The sequence below is a fragment of the Oncorhynchus mykiss genome, chromosome 17 (assembly GCF_057628025.1).
Source record: "Oncorhynchus mykiss isolate SJ-2025 chromosome 17, ASM5762802v1, whole genome shotgun sequence".
Classification (NCBI taxonomy): Eukaryota; Metazoa; Chordata; class Actinopteri; order Salmoniformes; family Salmonidae; genus Oncorhynchus; species Oncorhynchus mykiss.
Genome location: NC_143038.1, coordinates 34,121,665 through 34,145,994, shown reverse-complemented (window position 1 = coordinate 34,145,994; position 24,330 = coordinate 34,121,665). Strand labels below are relative to the sequence as shown.

The 24,330-nt window shown below is 44.2% G+C and overlaps 1 protein-coding gene across 3 annotated transcripts in view; it reads right to left on the bottom strand.

The window, feature by feature from the left end:
- LOC110494953 (dihydropyridine-sensitive L-type skeletal muscle calcium channel subunit alpha-1) overlaps nucleotides 1–24,330 on the bottom strand; it is a 33,648-nt gene that overhangs the window by 1,936 nt on the left and 7,382 nt on the right. For 2 of the 3 annotated variants that reach the window (XM_036948177.2, XM_036948178.2), the window contains 38 exons: nucleotides 19,771–19,910; nucleotides 18,911–19,053; nucleotides 17,959–18,111; nucleotides 17,629–17,834; nucleotides 16,104–16,207; nucleotides 15,874–16,019; nucleotides 15,401–15,482; nucleotides 15,105–15,265; nucleotides 14,725–14,950; nucleotides 14,274–14,481; nucleotides 13,928–14,048; nucleotides 13,484–13,698; nucleotides 11,353–11,422; nucleotides 11,115–11,247; nucleotides 10,688–10,817; nucleotides 10,341–10,400; nucleotides 9,919–10,025; nucleotides 9,670–9,757; nucleotides 9,338–9,445; nucleotides 6,338–6,390; nucleotides 5,951–6,097; nucleotides 5,518–5,719; nucleotides 5,249–5,407; nucleotides 4,825–4,935; nucleotides 4,513–4,596; nucleotides 3,316–3,363; nucleotides 2,874–3,026; nucleotides 2,657–2,722; nucleotides 2,473–2,564; nucleotides 2,112–2,271; nucleotides 1,875–2,002; nucleotides 1,633–1,729; nucleotides 1,421–1,523; nucleotides 1,206–1,307; nucleotides 967–1,097; nucleotides 623–748; nucleotides 392–469; nucleotides 88–233 (listed from right to left, as the gene is read on the bottom strand). In XM_036948177.2, the coding sequence (XP_036804072.2) occupies nucleotides 88–233; nucleotides 392–469; nucleotides 623–748; nucleotides 967–1,097; nucleotides 1,206–1,307; nucleotides 1,421–1,523; nucleotides 1,633–1,729; nucleotides 1,875–2,002; nucleotides 2,112–2,271; nucleotides 2,473–2,564; nucleotides 2,657–2,722; nucleotides 2,874–3,026; nucleotides 3,316–3,363; nucleotides 4,513–4,596; nucleotides 4,825–4,935; nucleotides 5,249–5,407; nucleotides 5,518–5,719; nucleotides 5,951–6,097; nucleotides 6,338–6,390; nucleotides 9,338–9,445; nucleotides 9,670–9,757; nucleotides 9,919–10,025; nucleotides 10,341–10,400; nucleotides 10,688–10,817; nucleotides 11,115–11,247; nucleotides 11,353–11,422; nucleotides 13,484–13,698; nucleotides 13,928–14,048; nucleotides 14,274–14,481; nucleotides 14,725–14,950; nucleotides 15,105–15,265; nucleotides 15,401–15,482; nucleotides 15,874–16,019; nucleotides 16,104–16,207; nucleotides 17,629–17,834; nucleotides 17,959–18,111; nucleotides 18,911–19,053; nucleotides 19,771–19,910 (4,787 nt within the window). Of the gene's footprint in view, nucleotides 1–87; nucleotides 234–391; nucleotides 470–622; nucleotides 749–966; nucleotides 1,098–1,205; nucleotides 1,308–1,420; nucleotides 1,524–1,632; nucleotides 1,730–1,874; nucleotides 2,003–2,111; nucleotides 2,272–2,472; nucleotides 2,565–2,656; nucleotides 2,723–2,873; nucleotides 3,027–3,315; nucleotides 3,519–4,512; nucleotides 4,597–4,824; nucleotides 4,936–5,248; nucleotides 5,408–5,517; nucleotides 5,720–5,950; nucleotides 6,098–6,337; nucleotides 6,391–9,337; nucleotides 9,446–9,669; nucleotides 9,758–9,918; nucleotides 10,026–10,340; nucleotides 10,401–10,687; nucleotides 10,818–11,114; nucleotides 11,248–11,352; nucleotides 11,423–13,483; nucleotides 13,699–13,927; nucleotides 14,049–14,273; nucleotides 14,482–14,724; nucleotides 14,951–15,104; nucleotides 15,266–15,400; nucleotides 15,483–15,873; nucleotides 16,020–16,103; nucleotides 16,208–17,628; nucleotides 17,835–17,958; nucleotides 18,112–18,910; nucleotides 19,054–19,770; nucleotides 19,911–24,330 lie in introns of those variants that run through there. The other variant, XM_090205263.1, reaches the window with a different exon arrangement.

Here is a 24,330-nt window from a genome sequence, read left to right as displayed (position 1 = left end):
TTATTACTATGTAGTGTGACCTCTCAGCTAAGGAAAACAAACACACAAAAAATGACCACTCACACACACACACACACACACACTCACCTCTCCCCGGCACTGTTGTTGACATTGTTGTTGTTGGTTTTGTTAGGCGTTGAGGGGAAGAAGTCCTCGTTTGCATGGTAGGCAGGTGAACTGGTAGCTTCCCCGTCGTCTGATCTGCTCATCTGCAGGGGCCGCTGGCTGGTCACCTGCATGGAGACACAGACAGGTGAGTTACCTCCATCGGGACAGGAGTTTTTCCTGTCGACATGATCTGGGTCCATACCATGTAAAGCACTTTGAGTCCGAAGAAGGTTACATACTGTAAGTGTTAATACTGAAATGGTTGAAATGATGAAATGATGACCTGTGTAGCGTTAGGGTCACGGGTTCCTTCCTCCATGGTGAAGGAATCAACGTGGTTCCCAAACAGACCGCCCGCCCGCTGGGAGGATAAAAAAGGAACAACATTTCACAATAGAGAGGAGTTTTATTCTCTTTCTTCTCACCCTCAACTTGTCCTCCCTCCTCTCTTTCCGCCTCACTCCCTTTCTCCCCACGCTCCTCTCTTTCCCCCCCACTCCCTCTCTCCTCTTACCCTGAAGATACCCTCCTCTGCTGCGTCCTCCATGGCTCTGTCCATCTCCTCCTCGTTCATCAGGTCTCCGGAGATGGCTCTCTGCAGCTCTGGAGCCTCCTCCTCCTCAATGCTCCTCAGACCTGCCTGGAAGATAGATAGAGAGAGCGAGAGAGCGCGAGAGAGTGAGAGAGAGCGAGAGAGAGAACGAGAGAGAGCGAGAGAGAGAGAGAGCGATGGTGAGGGGATACCAATTAAGACTTGTTAGATAATTCATAAAAAGTTTAGATGACATTTATATTCCATGTCATTAAGATAACTAGAAGGTATGCAATTATCAAATTCTGACGTGGCTAAGGTCTCACCTGTATCTCATTCTTGGCGTTCTTCTTGGTGGGGCGGAAGCCATAGTACTCCTCCTGTCTCTTCTTCAACTTCCTGAAGTAGTCCTGGATCAGGAAGGTGGCGTAGAACTTCCCCACGGTCACCTCATCATCTGACACACACACAAACACACACCCATAAAAACATGGCAGCAAATTAGAATGAACGGCTTGTTGTTGGACCATAAAGTTGAGGATTATAATAGGATGTTTGAACTCACCTCCGATTGGTGGGATGACCTGGTCCAGCAGCTTCATACTGGTGCGTTTCCAGATCTTCTTGATGATGGCCCTCAGCTCCTCATTGGCCTTCTCAAAATTTCCTGACCAATGAGATAGCAACAGTGAGGCCGGGGATATTAATACACCACTTTCAATTGGACCAGTCACTGACTACAGTACTCTGTAATTGACTGACACACACACACACAAACACCTTCAGTCTTGATCTTCAGCGCGGTCCTGACCAGTGCGAACAGCGTAGCGTTAAAGGTGACCGTTCCGTCACTGTTGAGTGGCATGTTCATGGACACCAGTCTCTGCAGGCAGAATCAATAAAGACATTTTAAAAAAGGTGTCTGCTGCCTTAATAGATATGTTAAATTAACACATACAATAATTGAACAGATTCCCTCCTGTATCTCTCACCTTGCAGGCTACTCTATGGGGGCAGAACTTTCCAAAACCCAGAGGAGGCTGGATCCTACGCAGCAGAGTCACCACGTCCAGGTGCTTAATACGCCCCCTGGAGGGGAAACAACAGCTACTGTAAATAATCTAACTGCAGTACACTGATAGTACACCGAGTCATAAGATAAACCTGTAAGCCCCATTTATACCTTCCATATATAGTAAATTAAGGGGCAACAAACACACACACACACACTTACGTGGCCTCTGGGTCGTACTCTGCCCAGATCTTCCTGAACTCGTCCAGGTGATGAGGACCCAGGATGGACCAATCACGTGTAAGGTAGTCAAAGTTGTCCATGATGACCGCCACAAACAGGTTGATGATCTGTGGAGGACAACAGCATCATATGTGTGTGTGTGTGTGTGTGTGTGTGAACGTATGTCTCAGCATGCAAATGTGTGTATATGTGTATGCATGTGTGTGTGTCATTCACCAGGAAGGCACAGAGCATGTAGAAGCTCATGAAGTAGATGATGGCGAAGCTGGCTCCACAGGTCATCTCCTCCCCAGGCAGGTAGTCTGACTTAGGGTCACACCTCTTCCCATACAGACACGCCAACATTACTTCCTGCCACGCCTCACCTGTCGCACACCTGGAGGGAGAGAGAGAGTGGGGTGAGGGATAGAAAGAGAGAGAGATAGTGAGAGGGAGGAAGCAGGAGAGAGGGGAAGGGGGAGGGAGAGGGGTATGAAGAGGGAGAGAGGGGGTAGGGGATAGAGAGACAGTATAACTTACAAAGACAATGGAAGAAAATGGAAACAGAGTTAGTGGACTGATGGATCAGATCACCCACCTGAAGAGCAGCAGCACAGCATGGGGGAACGTCTGGAAGTTGTTGTTCCTGTTGATGTACGTCCCGTCTATTAGCGCTATCTTACCAAATATCTGCAGGAGACACACACATACATCTCATCTGAGAGTGCTGTACGTGTGTGTGTGTGTGTGTATGTGTGTGTGTGTGTGTGTGTGTCCAATACCTGCATCCCAACCACAGCATAGATGAAGAACAGCATGAGGATGAGCAGGGCGACGTAGGGCAGGGCCTGCAGCACAACAACCAATTACATAGTCAGACTGGTGCACACTGTCCAATCAAATCCTGAGACTTGTGAAAGGCAAAGAAATGTGAATCTTACGGAATGAGACTTGTGAATCTTACAGAGTGAAAGGCAAAGAAACGGAGTGAACTCTGACCTGTAAGGACTTGATGAAGGTCCACAGAAGGTTCCGGATCCCTTCAGAACGGTTCAGCAGTTTCACCAGACGCATCACACGGAACAGTCGGAAGAAGGTGATTGACACACGGGCATTTTCAGAATCTGCTATCGCTTGCATTGGGTTCACCTCCTGAAGGCATCAAAGAAATAAACAGCTAAAAATGCTTCTTGTCCTGGATTTTACTGAGACTGAAGATCAAATCAAATCAAATTCTATTGGTCACATGCACACATTTGGCCGATGTTATTTGTGGGTGTAGCGAAATACTTGTGTTCCTAGCTCCAACCGTTTAGTAGTATCTAACAATTTGCAACGCAATGTCTGGTACAATGAATAAACAATGCTAACGCAGAGTTTCATGCAATGTTTCATGCGATTTCATGCAATTCTCTTGCAGTGTCTACGGGCAAATAATTACAGCGCAGCCGTGGAGACAGTATAGTCCTCCAGAGGAGGCCAGGGCTGCCTGTGAGGGGGAGAGACGGGAGACACAGGAAGTGAAGTCAGACATGAAGTGACATCAGACCCAGGTGGTGGAACAGGAAGTGGCGAAAGGGGACAGGGCCAGCTTTGGAGGTATGCGTGGGGCAAAAGGTGGAGGAGGAAATGGAGGACGAAAGACTGCAGCAAGGGGGGAGAGAGAGGGAGAGAATGCATTTGAGCACAAAAAAAGGACAACGTTGTAATATACGACTGGATGACGGCTGAGGAGTGAAGATGTGAAAATGGTTGATGGGGTCTTCTGAAGGTTTACTGTAATGGCAACTTGAGTTAACATTATGTTTTCTAAAATTACATTTACTTTTCCGAAGCGAAACATGTGAAATGCTGCTTTAAATCTAGAGCCTGACGCCAAACCTGTTGACTCAGTCCCTCGTACAGGAATCACAGTAAAAACCACAGAAGGATGTCAATCTCTTACTTACTAGTAGGAATGATTGACAGTTCGCCGGACACATGGTGGTGGGAGGTGAAACAAGGTGACAGTGGTTGTTTTCTGCCCTTAACAACTGATCTGGAATCAGCCCTCTCAGTCTCAAACAGTAAAAGCAATGAGGGAAATGACCAAACAGTTATTATGTTAGGGGCATAAAGTAACCAAGCAGACAGGGTGTGGTGTGGTGTTCAAGGCGTGGTAGGTGGGTGAGGCAAGCTCCAGCCACGTGCTGCAGGGCTTCAGGAGGATGGTGTGTTCGGGGGGTTGAGGGTGCAGCCGGGGCAGAGGTGGGTGGTAGTGCGAGGGTTACCCCTTGGCGAATACTGACCGCATCCTCAGTGCTATTATTGGGGCCGAGTTCTGACAGGGGAGCCTGTCCTGAGTTTCTCTAAGTGGGTGGGGTGTCAGACAGGGGTGTAAACACAGTCCAGAAAGTCAGATGACAGGACAGAGCTTTTATTGTGAAATATCTGTAGATTTTCCTCAGCCTTATAAATAATAACCGAAGAAGTTCAAAATGTGAAGACAAAAATGCACAGTGGGTCCACCTGAACTGTTTAGTAAACCTTAAACATTTTAGGAACAGTGGGGATTATGAGTATTACAGTACATAACATATTACAGTACATAACAGTACTTACATATTTCAGAATAACATTACGCAATGGCAATACTCACATCGACTTCACTCAGGATGACGTCAACGACGCTGCCGATGACGATGACAAAGTCAAAGACGTTCCAAGGGTCTCCAAAGTAACCCTAGGGGGAAGGAAAGATATTGTGTATAAAAGGTATCTTAACCTACAGACACTCCAGCTCTGAACCTTGATGGCCATGAGTTTGAGAAGGGGGCAACACACAATGAAGAAGTACGAAGTTGCTACATAACCACTGTGCTATTATTCTGGATTCATTGTGATCCCACATTGATTTGCAAGGCATCTTGGGAAGTGTAGTGCATTCAGGACATGGCTATGGACCACTGACCTTAGCTTTGAAGGCCATGAGTTTGAGGACCATCTCCACAGTGAAGAGCACAGTGAAGATCACGTTCAGCATGTCTGACAGGTCGGTCACATGGGTTGACTGGTTACAGTGCTGTGGGAGAAGAGAGAGGGGGGAGAGAAGAAGGAAATTAAAAAGGGAAGATATTTATTCATTAATATTATTTGATTTGTCATTTTCCAGGATGAAATCTCTTGAGATGCCCATCTTGTTTTCAAGGGTGTCGTTGTCCCCTCCCCCCCCCAAAAAAACAGACCTCCTAGGTATGGAGAAGGGATGGACATATCTAGTAGGAACATCTCGCAGGGGCCATCGTATTGATGTGACGCAGGAGAAGTCCTTTCAAAGAATCCCGTTTTAGTATTTGAAATGAGAAGGTTCCCTGAACCACCTCCAATAGCGTTACCTGCATCCCCAGACACATGGTGTTCAGCATGATGAGCAGGAACATCAGGTACTCAAAGTAGCAGGAGGTGACGATGTACCACACGTTGTACTGGTACGGGTTCTTAGGAATGTAGCAGCGCAGCGGCCGGGCTTTCAGGGCGTACTCAACACACGCACGCTGTCATAGGGAAGACGGGACACAGAGGGGTTACACACGTCTGTGTGTTAGAACAACAAACATAACAGAGAGAGAGAGAGACACACACACACACACCCAGATACACACACCTGGTTCTTATCCAGCTCGCAGTTCTTGTACTCCTGTTCTCCCTGCTCCTGAAATGTAACGATGACGAAACCCACGAAAATGTTCATCATGAAGAAAGCGATGAGGATGAGGTAGACGATGAAGAAGATGGAGATGGCGATGCGGTTGTTGTACACCGGACCCATATCCTCCATGTTAGAGTCTATGGCCTTGTAGAGCAACCTGCGCGCACACACACACACACACACACACACACACACACACACACACACACACACACACACACACACACACACACACACACACACACACACACACACACACACACACACACACACACAGGCATTTGAGCAAGCATGACATACATACATTGTTATGTGTTCCATAGTACTTTTCTAGGCATGCCATGTGATAGATACAAAATCCCAAGCTTCTATGTACTGTATGTCTCACTTTGGCCAGCCCTCGAAGGTGGAGACAGTGAAGAGAGCCAGCATGCCTTCGAGGATGTTGTCAAAGTTGAGCTCTGCATTGATCCATTCTCTCTTATGGATGGTCATCGGATGGATGGCACCTTCCTGGTACCTAATGTAGTTGCCCCTGAGAAGGAGAGAACGAGGGAGGGAGAGAGAAAGAGAGAGTGAGAGAGAGAAAGAGAAAGAGATAAAGAAAAAAAATGAAAATAACAATAATGAAAGAAATAAAGAGATAAATGAGTGAAAGAGAGTACATGGGAGAGGAGAGTGTGGCAGAGAAAGCAGGACTAATTTCATGCTCCATTCTGTACTTTCATGCAATGTTGTGTGCAAGGGAATAAACAATATCACTGCACTCTCTTACTTGCACTCCTCCTCTGTCATTTTGTCAGGATCTGTGCAGGCATAGAATTTGCCCTGCAGGGATGAACATGAACACATACATACAGAACATGAGCGAGAATATTAGCTTTGACTGTGTGTGGACTTCTGTTTTGATCATCAGGTGTATAAACAACCATACATCCCTATAAACTACCATACTTCCCTATAAATGACCATACATCCCTATAAACTACCATGCATCCATCTAAATTACCATGCATCCATATAAATTACCATACATCCCTATTAACTGCCATACATCCTTATAAACTATCATGCATCCATATAAATTACCATGCATCCAGATAAATGACCATATATCCCCATAATTTACCATACATCCCTATAAATTACCATACATTCCAAAGAATTGGCATACATCCTTATAAATTACCATACAAATTACCATACATCGCTATAAACTACCATACATCCATATAAACTACCATAAATCCCTATAAACTACTATGAATCCCTATAAATTACAATACATCCCTATAAATTACAATACACCCTTGTAAATTACCATGCAAATTACCATACATCGCTATAAACTACCATAAATTCCTATAAACTACCATACATCCCAAAAACTACCATACATCCCTATAAATTACCATACATCCCTATAAATTACCATACATCCCTATAAATTACCATACATCCCTATAAATTACCATACATCCCTATAAATTACCATACATCCCTATAAATTACCATACATCCCTATAAATTACCATACATCCCTATAAATGTCCATACATCCTTAGAAATTACATCCCTATGAACTACCATACATCCCTATAAACTACCATGCATTCATTTAAATTACCATACATCCATATAAACTACCATACATCCCTATAAACTACCATACATCCATATAAATTACAGTACATCCCTATAAACTACCATGCGTCCATATGAATTACCACACATCCCTATAAATGACCATACATCGCTATAAACTACCATAAATCCCTACAAACAACCATACATCCATATAAACTACCATAAATCCCTATAAACAACCATAAATCCCTATAAACTACCATACATCGCTATAAACTACCATACATCCATATAAACTACCATAAATCCCTATAAACTACTATGAATCCCTATAAATTACAATACATCCCTATAAATTACAATACACCCTTGTAAATTACCATGCAAATTACCATACATCGCTATAAACTACCATAAATTCCTATAAACTACCATACATCCCAAAAACTACCATACATCCCTATAAATTACCATACATCCCTATAAATTACCATACATCCCTATAAATTACCATACATCCCTATAAATTACCATACATCCCTATAAATTACCATACATCCCTATAAACTACCATACATCCCTATAAATTACCATACATCCCTATAAATGTCCATACATCCTTATAAATTACATCCCTATGAACTACCATACATCCCTATAAACTACCATGCATTCATTTAAATTACCATACATCCATATAAACTACCATACATCCCTATAAACTACCATACATCCATATAAATTACAGTACATCCCTATAAACTACCATGCGTCCATATGAATTACCACACATCCCTATAAATGACCATACATCGCTATAAACTACCATAAATCCCTACAAACAACCATACATCCATATAAACTACCATAAATCCCTATAAACAACCATAAATCCCTATAAACTACCATAAATCCCTATAAAAAAATGATACTTCCCTATAAATTACCATACATTGTTATAAACAACCTTTAATCCCTGTAAACAACCATAAATCCCTATAAATTATCATACATCCCTATAAATTACCATACATCCTACCGATCCTTGACTTTCGCGATGTCATTTACTAAATAGCCTCCAACACTCTACTTGGATGCAGTCTATCACAGTGCCAACCGTTTTGTCACCAATGCCCCATATACTACCCAGCACTGCAACATGTATGATCTCGTTGGCTGGTCCTCGCTACATATTCGTCGCCAAACCCACTGGCTCCAGGTCATCTACAGGTCATCTATAAGTCTATGCTAGGTAAAGCTCCGCCTTATCTCAGCTTACTGGTCACCATAGCAACACCCACCCATAGCACTCGCTCCAGCAGGTATATTTCACTGGTCATCCCCAAAGCCAAAACCTCCTTTGGTCGCCTTTCCTTCCAGTTTTCTGCTGCCAATGACTGGAACGAATTGCAAAAATAACTTAAATTTGAGACTTATATCTCCATCACTAACTTTTGGCATCAGCTGTCAGAGCAGCTTGCAGCTGTACACAGCCCATCTGTAAATAGCCCATCCAATCAACTACCTACCTCATCCACATATTTGTTTTTGTTTTTCTGCTCTTTTGCACCACAGTATTTCTACTTGCACATCCTCATCTGCACATATATCCCTCCAGTGTAAATTACTAAATTGTAGTTACTTCGCCACTATTGGCCTATTTATTGCCTTACCTCCTTACTTAATTTGCACACACTGTATACAGATTTTTCTATTGTGTTATTGACTGTACGTTTGTTCATCCCATGTGTAACTCTGTTGTTGTTTTTTGTCGCACTGCTTTGCTTTATCTTGGCCAGGTCGCAGTTGTAAATGAGAACTTGTTCTCAACTGACCTATCTTGATAAATAAAGGTGAAATAAAAAATGAATAAAAATAAATTACCATACATCCCTATAAACTACCATACATCCCTATAAATTACCATACATCCCTATAAACTACCATACATCCCTATAAATTACCATACATCCCTATAAACTACCATACATCCCTATAAATTACCATACATCCCTATAAACTACCATACTTCCCTATAAATTACCATACATCCCTATAAACTACCATACATCCCTATAAATTACCATACATCCCTATAAATTACCATACATCCCTATAAACTACCATACATCCCTATAAATTACCATACATCCCTATAAATTACCATACATCCCTATCTAGAGCTCACCTTGAAGAGCTGGACTCCAATGCAGGCGAACATGAAGTCTAGCAGCATGGTGACCAGCACGATGTTGCCAATGGTTTTGATGGCCACAAAAACACACTGGACCACATGCTAGACCACAAGAGACAGCAGAAACCAGCATATCAGACGGGTACTTCAGGACCAGAACTAGAAAAACATGTGGCTGCTGGGTTGGTCAAAGTGTTGCATTTGGTGTGTTAGGTAATGGGAACATGTAAAAAAAACAATGAGAATGTGAATATAGTGTCAGTGTAGCAGGTAAGGAGTACTGTTGAGGGGTAGAAGTGAGGAGTAGAGAGCACAGGTAAGCTCACCTTGAGGCCCTTGGCCCTGTTGATGGCCCTTAGGGGCCTCAGCACCCTCAACACCCTGAGGATCTTCACCACAGAGATAGCACTGGACCTAGATAGGGCAGGCACCACATCTCACACTTGACTTGTCTATAGTCTGTATTTCTAGAGAGAGACACACACTCATAACTGAAGCTACATCAAGCATTATGGAATAGATCCATTTGTGCCACAGGATTTGAATGACATTATACATTCCCAGGGACTACTTACTCCATGAGCATGGAGAGGAGGGATACGCTGACCACAATCAGATCCAGGATATTAAAGGAGTTCCGGCAGAAGGAGCCGGGGTGCATGATGGCGCCGTATACGGTCATCTGGAGTAGAGGCGGAAGGATACTGAAGATGAGGAGACTGGTTGAGACATAAACCCTCTCAAACCAACAAACAATTAACCCACATGAACTCACAGCTACTCATGTGAAAACACATAGAGTTGAATAGGGCTGCGGTGCAGGTTAAAGTGGATGTAACATAATGTCGAGAGAGTTTGTCACATTACCGATGTACCGTTGCTGCAGAAAAGGTGCATGTACTTGGTAATGTAAACATGTCAGACATGATCCCATTTAGAAAAGTGCCTTTCTAATCCAGGACAGCTACTAGTAGTGGAGCCGACAATGCCCGGTTACCTTGAGGACAACTTCCACAGTGAACACTGAGGTGAAGACCACATCAGCGGAGGCCAGCACCTACACAGGGGAAACAAGGAAACATGACAACGTGGGCGGATTCATTTCAGCCTAGTAGCGCGCCAGAGCTCTTCAGCAGAATCTCTAACGTGGTACTCCGTACAGTCTTGCAGTCATGCTGCGTAGGTTAAAGACAGTGATGCCATGAAGCAGAGAAAACTCCTTTGTGTCAGTTATTTTGGTCAAAATTCATTCCCTTTCGACTTTCTTTACTGAAACAAATGCTTTTCCATCTGCGATAAGGAGGTGAATGATACAGCAGGCAGAGCACGCATGTCTGTGGGCACCTGGTTCCTGAAGGACATGGGGTCGATAGGGTCCTCGGCAGCCAGGGAGATGCTGCTGAGGAGGATGAAGAGGAGGATGATATTGGTGAAGGCGGTGGCGTTGATGATGCGGTGGCACAGCTTACGGATCCTGGAGGGGGACAGCATTTACGTCACAGGAATTTAACTGCAGACACTGTTATGCAGAGTGACTGACAGCCAAGTAAGGAGGCTAAAACAAACACATATGGCCAACATCATAATGCATTCATCGTAATCCATTCATCATCACCACCATCATCAGTACATTTTTGGTCATTTAGCAGTTGGTCTTTTCCAGAGTGACCCCAAGTCAGTGGATTCAACTATAAGGCAGATAAACAACAACATATCATAGTCTTAGCAAGTACATCATCATCCCCATAATCATCACCATAATCATCATTACTTGTTATCAGAGCTAAAGATATAGAAGGAGCTGGCCTCTGGAATAGGCACCACCTCCTCCTTCAGCTGCAGGTCTGCCATTGGCCGTGGCCTCGGGGTGTCAGGGATATCAGGCTCCTCCTCCTCATCATCACCTGGATGAAAGAATGAGCGGGAAACGTGCCACGTTCTAAATTCGGAGTTCTCTGAGATCCAGATTAGATTGACATGAATGTGCCCAGAGGTGTGTGAGGTTTTACCAGGGAAGTCAGCAGGCGGGAAGGGGTCCTTGATCTCGTTCACGTTGGACTCAAACTCGTCCACTCTCAGCTGTGACATAAACAAGCATTTTGATTAGAGTGGGGCCTGGGTTCAAATCCCACCGGTTATACTGACACCAAACGTGGGGCGGGTTTCTCCAGGAAATATACAGTGGTGTGTATTCATGGATGCCAAGGGAAGCCAGGCTTCCCCAAGTATTTGACCAATAAAAATAAAAATAATTAAATTATTTATATTTTGTCTCTCTGTGTTTTCATAATTTTAGGTCAATACGCAAGTGGCTGAATCTCATGTAGAAATCATCTGAGTGAGGCAGCCTACAGGGAGGAAGTCAGAGACCTGGCTGTGTGGTGCCAGAATAACAACCTATCCCTCAACGTAACCAAGACAAAGGAGATGATTGTGGACTACAGGAAAAGGAGGAGCGAGCATGCCCCCATTCTCATCGATGAGGCTGTAGTGGAACAAGTTGAGAGCTTCAAGTTCCTCTGTGTCCACATCAACAACAAAGTAGAATGGTTCAAGCACACCAAGACAGTCGTGAAGAGGGCACGACAAAGCCTATTCCCCCTCAGGAAACTGAAAAGATTTGGCATGGGTCTTAAGATCCTCAAAAGGTTCTACAGCTGCAACATCGAGAGCATCCTGACTAGTTGCATCACTGCCTGGTACGGCAATTGCTCGGCCTCTGACCGCAAGGCACTACAGAGGGTAGTGCGTACGGCCCAGTACATCGCTGGGGCTAAGCTGCCTGCCATCCAGGACCTCTACACCAGGCGGTGTCAGAGGAAGGCCCTAAAAATGTTCAAAGACCCCAACCACCCCAGCCATAGACTGTTCTCTCTACTACCGCATGTCAAGCGGTACCGGAGTGCCAAGTCTAGGACAAAAAGGCTTCTCAACAGTTTTTACCCCCAAGCCATTAAGACTCCTGAACAGGTAATCAAATGGCTACCCGGACGATTTTCATTGTGTGCCTCCCCCTCTTTTACGCTGCTGCTAGTCTCTGTTTATCATATATGCATAGTCACTTTAACTATACATTCATGTACATACTGCCTCAATTGGGCTGACCAACCAGTGCTCCCGCACATTGACTAACTGGGCTATCTGCATTGTGTACCGCCACCCACCACCCGCCAACCCCTCTTTTACGCTACTGCTACTCTCTGTTCATCATATATGCATAGTCACTTTAACCATATGAACATGTACATACTACCTCAATCAGCCTGACTAACCAGTGTCTGTATGTAGCCTCGCTACTGTATATAGTCTGTCTTTTTACTGTTGTTTTATTTCTTTACTTACCTATTGTTCACCTAACAGCTTTTTTGCACTATTGGTTAGAGCCTGTAAGTAAGTATTTCACTGTAAGGTCTACACACCTGTTGTATTCGGCGCACGTCACAAATAAACTTTGATTTGATTTGATGCTGTCTGGACCAAAAGCGTATAAAATGTTGGCCCTTAGAATTTGATTGATTGATGCCAGCAAACATTTGGCCTCCCTTGATATAATTTTCATTAGGCAATCAGCGCTGAGCTGGGTCAGTTAAGAACAAATTCTTATTTACAATGACGGCCTACACCAGCCAAACCCGGACGACACTGGGCCAATTGTGCGCCGCCCTATGAGACTCCCAATCACGGCCGGTTGTGATACAGCCTGGATACAGCCTTGTTGATTTGATGATGTTTGACTGTTAAAGTTGAAGTGGTTCTGGAATAGCAGAGGCAGCGCTCCTGTTGTCTTTGTGCTGTTTTGCTGTAACTCCATGGTTCTAAACCAGTCGTTGTTTAGTAAACTGTCCAAAACATTACCTTGCTTGATCATGCTGCAGGTGATATAGCTGTTTGTTTCATGCAATAGTTGCTTTGTGGACTTCACTGGACAGATGTTGCTCTCCAGTGTTGTATGTGTAGTCTAATCTATTCCGCCACTGTGTGACTGCTGTCTTTTTGTTGTCATGGTGTTATTGTATACCACGGTGGCGTATGAACGAATGGGTTATAGAGCAAACAACGCAATTATCACAATATTAGTTTTTTTACTGGCTTGGCTTCTTCTGTCATTTTACCCCCGCACCGCTACTGGAAATATCTGACCTTGGCTGTGGTAGGGATGCCCTCTATTTTGGCTCTCTCCGCTGCAAGCTTCTTGGCCAGGAGGGCTTTCTCCTCTGTGGCCTTGTCAGGCATGTTAGCCCTGAGCAGCTTCTTGCGTTTCTTCTCCTCAGACTTCTCCTTCTGGGCCATGGTCAGACTCTCAGCCTCCGCCAGGTTGTCCACGGCGATGGCCAGGAACACATTCAGCAGGATGTCTAAGTGCTAGGGGTCAAAGTTCATTACGGTAGGAAATGGAAGAGAGACACGAATGTACCCAAGGACAGAATTTAAGTCTGATTTCTGTCTGGGAGAGTAGTTGGGCAGCACACACACACACACGCACACACACACGCACACACACAGGCACGCATGCACATACGCACACGCACACGCACACGCGCACACACACACACACACACGCACACACACACACACAGAGGATACAGTTTCCGCAGACGAAGAGGATGATGAAGTAGATGCTGACGAGGATCCCGGGCATGGTGGGACCGCCATGCGCCATGATGCCATCATACATCACAGAGTTCCAATCCTCCCCCGTCAGGATCTGACAGAGAGCGAGAGGCAGGGAAGGAACACAGTCAGGCTCCCACTGACAAATGATCGGCCTGCTTTTCCACAGTGAATGAAACAAAAAGCAAGGGCTGATGTCCAACATTTTCCTGTCATACGTGTACATATGCTCCTTCAGATGTCCATATTGTCCTTCATCTTGTTTGTGTGATAAATCTGTTAAAAATAATGAGAAAAAAAACTGTATTTCCTTGCCCACCTGGAAGACACTGATGAGAGCTTGGGGGAAGCTGTCAAAGGTGCTGCGGGGTTTGGGCGCATTGGGGAAGTTGAACTTCCCCCCGAACACCTGCATGCCCAGCAGAGAGAAGATGACGATGAAGAGGAAGAGGAGGAGGAGCAGGCATGCGATGGAGGGGGTTGAGTTCAGCAGGGACACCACCAGATTACTGAGAGACGTCCAGTACCTGAAGCACACACACACACACACACACACACACACACACACACACACACACACACAGGGTAAGTGCTATGCACTTCCTATGAAGCTACAAGGTGTAAGATGTAAGATACAATCAATTAATCAATAAACCCATCAATTAATTGGACCAATCCTGGACCTGGAGAACCGTGGTGTGTGCAGGCTTTTAATGGAGTCCACCACTAACACACCCAAAAGCCTAATGCAGCCTAATGTAAAGTCTTACTTGGTTACTTTGAGCAGCCTGAGGAGTCGAATGCAGCGCAGCACAGAGATCCCCATGACGGTCATGACGTCCATGCCGACCAGGACGAGTTCCAGAATGCCGGTGGAGACCACGAAGCAGTCGAAGCGGTTGAACAGAGACATGAAGTATTGCTGGAGACCCAGGGCGTACATCTTCATAAACATCTCAATGGCGAACAGAGACAGCAGCACCTTGTTGGCAGTGTCTGGGAGGGGGAAGGGAGAAGCGGGGGGGGGGACATGGGGTAGAGCGCGAGAGAGGTCTGCATGTGTTAGCCATGGCGTAGACAAGAGCCCTGTTAGATGCTGGGATTGTGTGTATATGGGTTGAAGCTATGGACATGATATGTAGACCCTGACCTTGCCACTCGGTGAGTTGCTGGGACTGCTTGTGGTGTTCAGTAGCGATGGCCAGCGTGTTCAGGAACACCAGAAGGATCACCCACCAGTAGAACATACGGGACTTCACATACACAAGACACTTACGCCGGAAGAAAATGTTCCATTTACGAGCCAGCTTGCTGAACAGAGCAAGTGAGAGATGAGGGAGAGGAGGAGGAAGAGGTGGGATGTTAGGAGGAGGTCTGTCAGACTTTTGTTTTATCAAAACACCCGAGTGTTGTCCCGGTCAGAGGCCGGTGTAGGTGCGTACTTACTAGTAGTACATTATTTTTTGCATGGTGTCCATGTCCTTTAGGCTCCCTGCCTCAGATTCTCCATCCTCCAGCGTTAGCAGGCCTGGGGACAAGAGACACTGGTGTCAGCAGGTTGACTTTCATTCATTTTGAACTGGAAGCAGAACTGAGAGATTTCCCCTTAGATAATTCAGCTGCAATGTCAAAATTGTCTATATTGTAAAAATTCATGAAAATAAAAATATTTAAGGTTAGGGTGAGGCATTAGGGTTAACAGTGTGGTTAAGGTTAGGGTTGAGGTTAGGGTCAGGTTTAAAAAAAATGTATGACTTTGTGGCTGTGCCAGCTAGTGACCGCTCTGCAGAGCTGCCACCAGAACAAGATTCATGACATAAAATGCCAACCTGCAGGACGTCTGCAACGGGCTGACTCCTATTGTAGTCCTCCCTCTATTCTATTGTGTGTTGGTGATAGGGTTAGGACGCCATAAGTACCCTGTCCTTCCCCATCGGCGTCCATGACTTCGGCCTGTGTGATCCACTCCATGTAGCCCTTCAGATCCTCATCCAGCTGCTGGGTCTCCCTCATCTCTGTGTACTCTCCACGCGCCTTACCCTTCTCTCGCTCCTTAGTGAATTCACTGACGGAGGAGAAAGAGAGATGGAGAAAAGATGAAAGTGAGAGAGATGAGTGTGTGTGTGTGTGTGTGCGTCTGTCCTCTTACCCACTGAGCACACCCAGAACCAGGTTGAGTACGAAGAAGGAGCCAACCAAGATGAGTGTCAGAAAGTACATCCACGGCCACTCCATACCGATGGCATCATTCACCTGAGGAGAGAGAGAGAGAGAGAGAGAGAGAGAGAGAGAGAGAGAGGGAGAGAGGGAGAGGGAGAGAGGGAGAGAGAGAAGGAGTGGAAGGAGAGGAGAGAGAGAGCGAGAGAGGGGGGGGATATAGAGGGAGACAGAGACAAAGTGAGGGGGAGAAAGAAAGAGAGAGAGGAAGAACGAGAGCGAGAGAGCGAGAGAGCGAGAGAGTGAGAGAGAGAGAGAGAAAGAAAGAAAGAAAGAGACCAAATTGAGACTCTGCATGCAGAATTCTGCAAAAATATCCTCTGTGTACAATGTAAAACACCAAATAATGAATGCAGAGCAAATATAGGCTGATACCCACTAATTATCCAAATCCAGAATGAACGGATCAATTCTACAACCACCTAAAAGGAAGCGATTCCCCAACTTTCCACAACAAAACCACCACCTACAGAGAGATGAACCTGGAGCAGAGTCCCCTAAGCAAGCTGGTTCTGGGGCTCTGTTCACAAACACAAACACACCCCACAGAGCCCCAGGACAGCAACACAATTAGACCCAACGAAATCATGAGAAAACAAAAAAAATATTTACTTGACACATTGGAAAGAATTAACAAAAATAATTGAGCAAACTACAGTGCTATTTGGCCTTAAACAGAGAGTACACAGTGGCAAAGTTTTGACTATGTACAGACTCAGAAAGCATAGCCTTGCTATTGAGAAAGGACACCGTAGGCAGACCTGGCTCTCAAGAGAAGACAGGCTACAGTATTTTTCACACTGCCCACAAAATGAGGTGGAAACTGAGATGCACTTCCTAACCTCCTGCCAAATGTATGACCATAATAGAAACACATATTTCTCTCAGATTACACAGACTCACAAATAATTAAACATTTTTAAAAAAGTTGTTGATAAACTTCCATATCTATTGGGTGAAATACAACAGTGTGCAATCACAGCAGCAAGATGTGTGACCTGTTACCACAAGAAAATATCAACAAGTGAAGAACAAACACCATTGTAAATACATCCCATATTTATATTTATTTTCCCTTTTGTTCTTGAACTATTTGCACATTATTACAACACTGTCTATAGACATAATATGACATTTGAAATGTATTTTGGAAATTTGTGAGTGTAAAGTTTACTGTTCATTTTTTACTGCTTATTTCACTTTTGTTTATTATCTATTTCACTTGCTGTGGCAATGTAAACATACGTTTCCTATGCCTAAAAAGCCCCTGAAATGGAATTGAAATTGAATTGAGAGAGAGGGGGGGGGGGGGGGGGGTGGATGGATGGGGAAACAGATGGATAATGAGACCGAGTGAGAGGACAGGTACGGGCTACATTAACGGGGATGAAGTACATAATGCAACAGGATGAAGCAGTACAGTAACATTAAGGTATAGGGGTGATGTAACACAGTACCCAGTAGAGCACGTCGGTCCAGCCCTGGGTAGTGATGCACTGGTAGACAGTGAGCATAGCGAAGCCCAGGTTGTCAAAGTGTGTGATGCCGTTGTTGGGTCCGGCCCATCCCGCCCTACACTCTGTCCCGTTGATGGTGCAGCGCCGACCATTACCGGCCTGGGCACATGGAGATGCCTTCTCATTCTCCACTGTGGCTATGATATCTGCAGGGCAATGGGGGAGAGAAGATATAGGCAGGGTGTGTGTGTGTGTGTGTGTGTGTGTGTGTGTGTGTGTGTGTGTGTGTGTGTGTGTGTGTGTGTGTGTGTGTGTGTGTGTGCTTCCTACTTGTGCCTGTGTAGTAGCAGGTTTTATGCATCTTGCACTTGAACAGCTCCAGTCCCACGATGGCGTAGATGGTGACCATGAAGAAGACCAGCAGGGAGATGTGGAACAGAGGTAGCATGGATTTCAGGATGGAGTTCATCACCACCTGCAGGCCTGGGGGACGAGCAGACACATTGTAAACATCAGTGGACCTAGTAGTCCAGTAGTTGACAACCATTTTCAGTTACTGTACCACCAGCTGATTCTTCCCCTTCCTGAATTTCCCCTTCCTTGAGTACCCTGAAGTACCCCCTCTTGCATTTTACAAGTAGGTCTATGGTCTCATGAGTCTTCTCAAGTACCCATTGTAGATAGGACAATTTCCCCCAGGGGTCCTAGTACCCCTGGTGGGGAACCACTGTAGTAGTTGACCAATATAACTAGATCAAACTGCAAACTAACCGCAATGAACCAAATTATATTGTATTTGACGCTAGCATTGTTGCTTAAGGTAAGTGTTCTCAGAATATGGTTGTGGTGAAGTGAGTGCTAGGCTCCTCTTATCACAAATGAGCTATCTGCTTCCCGCCAATTTGAGCGCATTCACTGTTTTTCCCTTTTGTTTTTTAAATGCTTAGCAATTCCCATATATATATATCACCAGTAATGGTTTCCCAGTAATCTAAAACGTTAGCATTTGGTTATATTGGTCATTTCTGTTCATTCATGAAATATATGATCACATTAACTTACCGTTCAAATTTCTCGGGAATAGACATATTGTTTGTAGAGCTTATACGAACTATGCTTCAATTGTGAGGAATATGTTTTGGTTTATTTAATATAAATAGGACATGTTAAGCCTGATTCAGAGGCAATTTATTTTGTCATTCTACACTTTAACCTGAATTGCCTTCTGCTGATTTTTGCCCTTATGACTGCTACAGGGTTCCTATTGTACAGTGGTCCTTACTGGGGACTCCAGAGACCAGCCTGAGGGGCCGGAGCACCCTGAATGCCCTGAGGGCCTTCATGTCGAAGCCTCCTCCCTTGTCCCCTGGTTGAGCCTCCACACCACTGATATAGGTGATGAAGTCCCCGATGACTGCAAACAGCCTGGAGAGGGAGAGAGGGAGAGAGGGAAGAGAGAGGAGAGAGAGGAGAGGGAGAGGGGAGGGAGAGGAGAGGGAGAGAGGAGGGAGGGAGAGAGAGGAGAGGGGAGAGAGAGACAGGGGAGAGGAGGGAGAGGGGAGGGAGAGGAGAGGGAGAGGGGAGAGAAGGAAGAGAGAGGAGAGGGGAGGGAGAGGAGAGGGAGAGGAGAGGGAGAGGGGAGAGAGGGAAGAGAGAGGAGAGGGAGAGGGGAGGGAGAGGGGAGGGAGAGGAGAGGGAGAGAGGAGGGAGAGGGGAGGGAGAGGGAGAGAGAGGAGAGGGAGAGGAGAGGGAGAGGGGAGGGAGAGGGGAGAGAGAGGAGAGGGGAGAGGGAGAGAGGGAGAGGTTGAAAGATAGAGGAGGACAAAAGGGAGTACAGAGAGAGATAAACAAGATCATACAGTCACAGAAGAGTTATAGCATGACAGAGCATGACAGAACATGACAGAGCATGACAGAACATGACAGAGCATGACAGAACATGACAGATCATGACAGAACATGACAGAGCATGACAGAACATGACAGAGCGTGATAGAGGGTGACAGAGGGTGACAGAGCGTGACAGAGCGTGACAGAACGTGACAGAGCGTGACAGAGCGTGACAGATCGTGACAGAATGTGACAGAACGTGACAGAACACGACAGAACAAGACAGAACATTTTCATCTCTTCCCTACTTACCCCACAGATACACAGACAAAATCCAGTATGTTCCAACAGTTCCGCAGATACGCATTCTCGTGAAATAGAAATCCATAGGCTATTATTTTTAGAAAGCACTCTATGGAGAAGACGATGAGGAAGATGTACTCCAGACTTTCCTGTGAAACAACAATAAAGGCTTGTTAGTGTATCATGAGGTACTAACTACAGTACCCATAAAACAGTACCCATAATGAATATGTGCAATGGAGTATAATTCATTGATTCTGCTTGGTGACAAAGTTTCCAAACAACAATCATTTTAAGAATATTAATTTTAAACTCAACTTGAAATATTGAGTTATTTAGAGTGTTTACAAGAGTTAAACTGATTAAGTTGATCCTGCTTGGTACATCCATCAGCTCAGTAGCTCCCTGGTGTTCTGTGTATTTGTGTCTCTCCTCCTCTCCCATTACAGGCCAGGCATCCAGAGAATGGCCCCACTGATTAACAACTGGGAACCTCAGTGCTGAGGTCCCTAAGATGGCACCCACTCACTAATCGCCCTGTCTTTTAACTTGCAAGAAATATACTGTTTGCATACTGTTGTACTCCACAATGCAAATGAACTTGAACTTGAACTTAAAACGTGATTTTGAGCACGGACAATCGATAAATAGGAAAACAAATAGGCATAAGTCGGTGATGATGGATAGATAATGTAACAAGTGGCCATGGGTAACATGAAATGCTATGTTGTCACGTCCTGACCTTAGTTCCTTTTTTATGTCTCTATTTTGGTTTGGTCAGGGCGTGAGTTGCGGTGGGCATTCTGTTTTTCATTCTGTTTTGTTCTGTGTGTTGTATTTCTATGTGTTTGGCCTGGTATGTTTCCCAATCAGAGGTAGCTGTCAATCGTTGTCTCTGATTGAGAACCATACTTAGGTAGCCTGTTCCCAATTGTGTTTGTGGGTAGTTGTTTCCTGTTTTGTGTTTTTTTCGCCTTACAGGACTGTTTCGTGTCGTTCACGCTCTTTGTTGTTTTTTGTCATTCAGTGTTCAGTTTATTTTATTAAATTTACTATGAAAACTTAACACGCTGCGTGTTGGTCCGATGATTCCTATTCCTTATCATCAGACGAAGAGGAGAGCCGTTACATATGTTCTATTGATGCTTGATTACTTAATAGGGTAGGACTATTCAGATCCCCGGGGAAAGGGCATGTGCAGGGAGTTTTATAGCGTCAATAACAGTGCTGTTAATAAAGTTTCAAAGTGCTGTACTGTACTGCTTGTAGCACAGTGAACCTAAATGATATTGGGTTAGATTCTGGCATGTCATGGACATTCCTAAAGTGCAATTTATAGTATGTATCTTTAAGTTTCCAACACACACACACCAATTCTCCATCATTGTCAAGCCCTAGTTTTCTTGTTGCTTTGACAAAGTCATTTCTGAAGATTATTATTTATTTAATGTGATTCATGATTCATTTACGTCTGTCCCCCATTTTAAAGTCAAACCTGCTGTGAGAAACTAAACTCTCATTTTAAATGTGGTAATTATTCCTTCTTAAGAACTTCTTAGGGCTGAAATCCTGTTAACGGGAACAGCCAGTGAAAGTGCAGGGCGCCAAATTCAAAACAACAGACATCTCATAATTAAAATTCCTCAAGCATACAGGTACAGTGGGGCAAAAAAGTTTAGTCAGCCACCAATTGTGCAAGTTCTCCCACTTAAGAAGATGAGCGAGGCCTGTCATTTTCATCATAGGTACACTTCAACTATGACAGACAAAATGAGAAAGAAAATCCAGAAAATCACATTGTATGATTTTTAATGAATTTATTTGCAAATTATGCTGGAAAGTAAGTATTTGGTCACCTACAAACAAGCAAGATTTCTGGCTCTCACAGACCTGTAACTCTTCTTTAAAAGGCTCCTCTGTCCTCCACTCGTTACCTGTATTAATGGCACCTGTTTGAACTTGTTATCAGTATAAAAGACTTCAATTTCCTAATAATTGCTCCCACAGTTGATTTCTTCAAACCAAGCTGCTTACCTATTGCAGATTCAGTCTTCCCAGCCTGGTGCAGGTCTACAATTTTGTTTCTGGTGTCCTTTTACAGCTCTTTGGTCTTGGCCATAGTGGAGTTTGGAGTGTGACTGTTTGAGGTTGTGGACAGGTGTTTTTTATACTGATAACAAGTACACATTGGGCGCGTTATGTTCAGTAGTTCCAAAAACATCTGGTGAATATGCAGAGAGCCACATCATAAATGTTAATGGAAATACAAGTGTTATACATGGAATTAAAGATATACTTCTCCTTAATGTAACCGCTGTGTCAGATTTCAAAAAAGCTTTACGGAAAAAGCAAACCATGCTATAATCTGAGAACAGAGCTCAGAGAAACAAATATATATATCCGCCATGTTGGAGTCAACAGAAGTCAGAAATAACATAAATATTCACTTACATTTGATGATCTTCAATCCCAGGTCCACAATAAATGTTTAATTTGTTTGATAATGTCCATCATTTATGTCCAAATAGCTACTTTTGTAAGAGCATTTGTTAAACAAATCAAAACTCACGAAGTGCGTTCACTAGTTGCAGACGAAATGTCAAAAAGTTCTGTTACAGACCATAGAAGCTTGTCAAACGATGCATGGAATCAATCTTTAGAATGTTTTTAACATAAATCTTCAATAATATTCCAACCGGAGAATTCCTTTGTCTTCAGAAAAGCAAAGGAATGGGAGTTACCTCTCATGTGAAATGTGCGTGACCAGCGCGTGACTGCTGCCAGACCTCTGACTCAATCCACTCTCATTCAGCCCCACCTCACAGTAGAAGCATCAAGCAAGTTTCTAACCATGGTTGACATCTAGTGGAAGCCTTAGGAAGTGCAAGATGACCAATATCCGGCTGTAACTTCGATAGGGGCTGAGTTGAAATCGACCAACCTCAGATTTCCCACTTCCTGTTTGGATTTTTTTCTCAGGTGTTTGCCTGCCATATGAGTTCTGTTATACTCACAGACATTATTCAAACAGTTTTAGACATTTCAGAGTGTTTTCTATCCAAATATACTAATAATATGCATATATTAGCAACTGGGACTGAGGAGCAGGCAGTTTACTCTGGGAACCTCTGGGCACCTTATTCATCAAAGCTACTCAATACTGCCCCCCAGCCATAAGAAATTTAATGTTTTTTTGAAAGTGAACATTGAACATAGCCAAATCATAGTGTAAAAGCAGGTGAGGTGCTTCTGCTCTTTTTGGCTATTTCTGGTGTTTTGTGGTGGAAAACCTAGATAGAGAGGCTAGAAATGTTTTAGCAATTTCATTTCTTTTTTTGTGAAGCTTGCATTCAATTGCCACTCCCTGTTGCACAAAACATGCTTCTATTCCCCCTGTCACAAGGCTGATTTGAGATGAAATCTTCAACCCTGTTACAGTCAACCCTGTTACTTTATTTGGCACTTTACAGGTACTTTCTTATTTTAACCTGTTGAGATGGGAAAACGTGATTTCTATTAAGTTGAACATGTGCTCTTTATGACAGAATGTTAAAATTAGGTGAAATCAAACCTTTTTTTACCATGTTATACACACTTCTCATAAGGCCCCGAATCGGTGGAACGACCCCTCTATCTTTATCTCCGGATTGGGGTCACTCAGATACAGAAATATCTGTCTACCCATTTGTAATATGGGCATTTTGTGGTTGATTTCATGATCCTTTCCTTTTTACAAAACTCAAAATGAGCAGAACTATCAGAGTTGGACAGCAGTTAGTTCCATGTGGCCAGTCTGGCATCTGGCCCACAAAAACAAACCAGGTCAACTTTCTAGCACTTGCTGCTGGATCAGATTTCAAACTGGATTACACCAAACATCCAGGCCATTGTGCCCATCAAAAGTCAAGGTGACTACACTAGGCGCCAGATCCCAGTCTGCTTGTTTTATGAACTGTGCTCCTACAACAGAACAGTGACCAGTTAGCAGCAGGACCATGATATATTCAGGTCATTCCCCGCCATGATCGAGGTATGAATACAGTGCTCACTACACATTCAGACACATATGTACTCTCACACATGTTCTGTGTATTCATGACAGACGGGGAGGCTTCATGAGGACAACTCAAGGTTACTAGAGTAACCCGGTTTTCTGTGAATATGAGGGAGATGTCTCGCTATGGGATTCGCTGGATACTCGCATCACTATCGAAGAACCAATCACACAACGTCTGTCGGAGGCAGACAGGTCGAGTAGCGAATGAGGTGAGCCCCTCCCTCTTTATAAGGTGCCACTCTCCCCACCCTCTGGCCAATCTCAAGCATGTCTCTCTTCCTTGCACTCTTGCGAGCAGGAACATGAGGTGAGATGTCGCACTCGTATTCTCAGAGAACCGGGGTTACGCAATTAACTTTGAGTTCACGTTCAAATACTTGATTCTATTCTATGGCAATTATAAGTATTGCTCACTTTAGGCATAAAGGTGGGGTTAGGTAACAAAGTCACCTTGTGAAAACCAGTGGTGTTAAGTAAAAATACTTTAAAGTACTACTTAAGTCGTTTTTGGG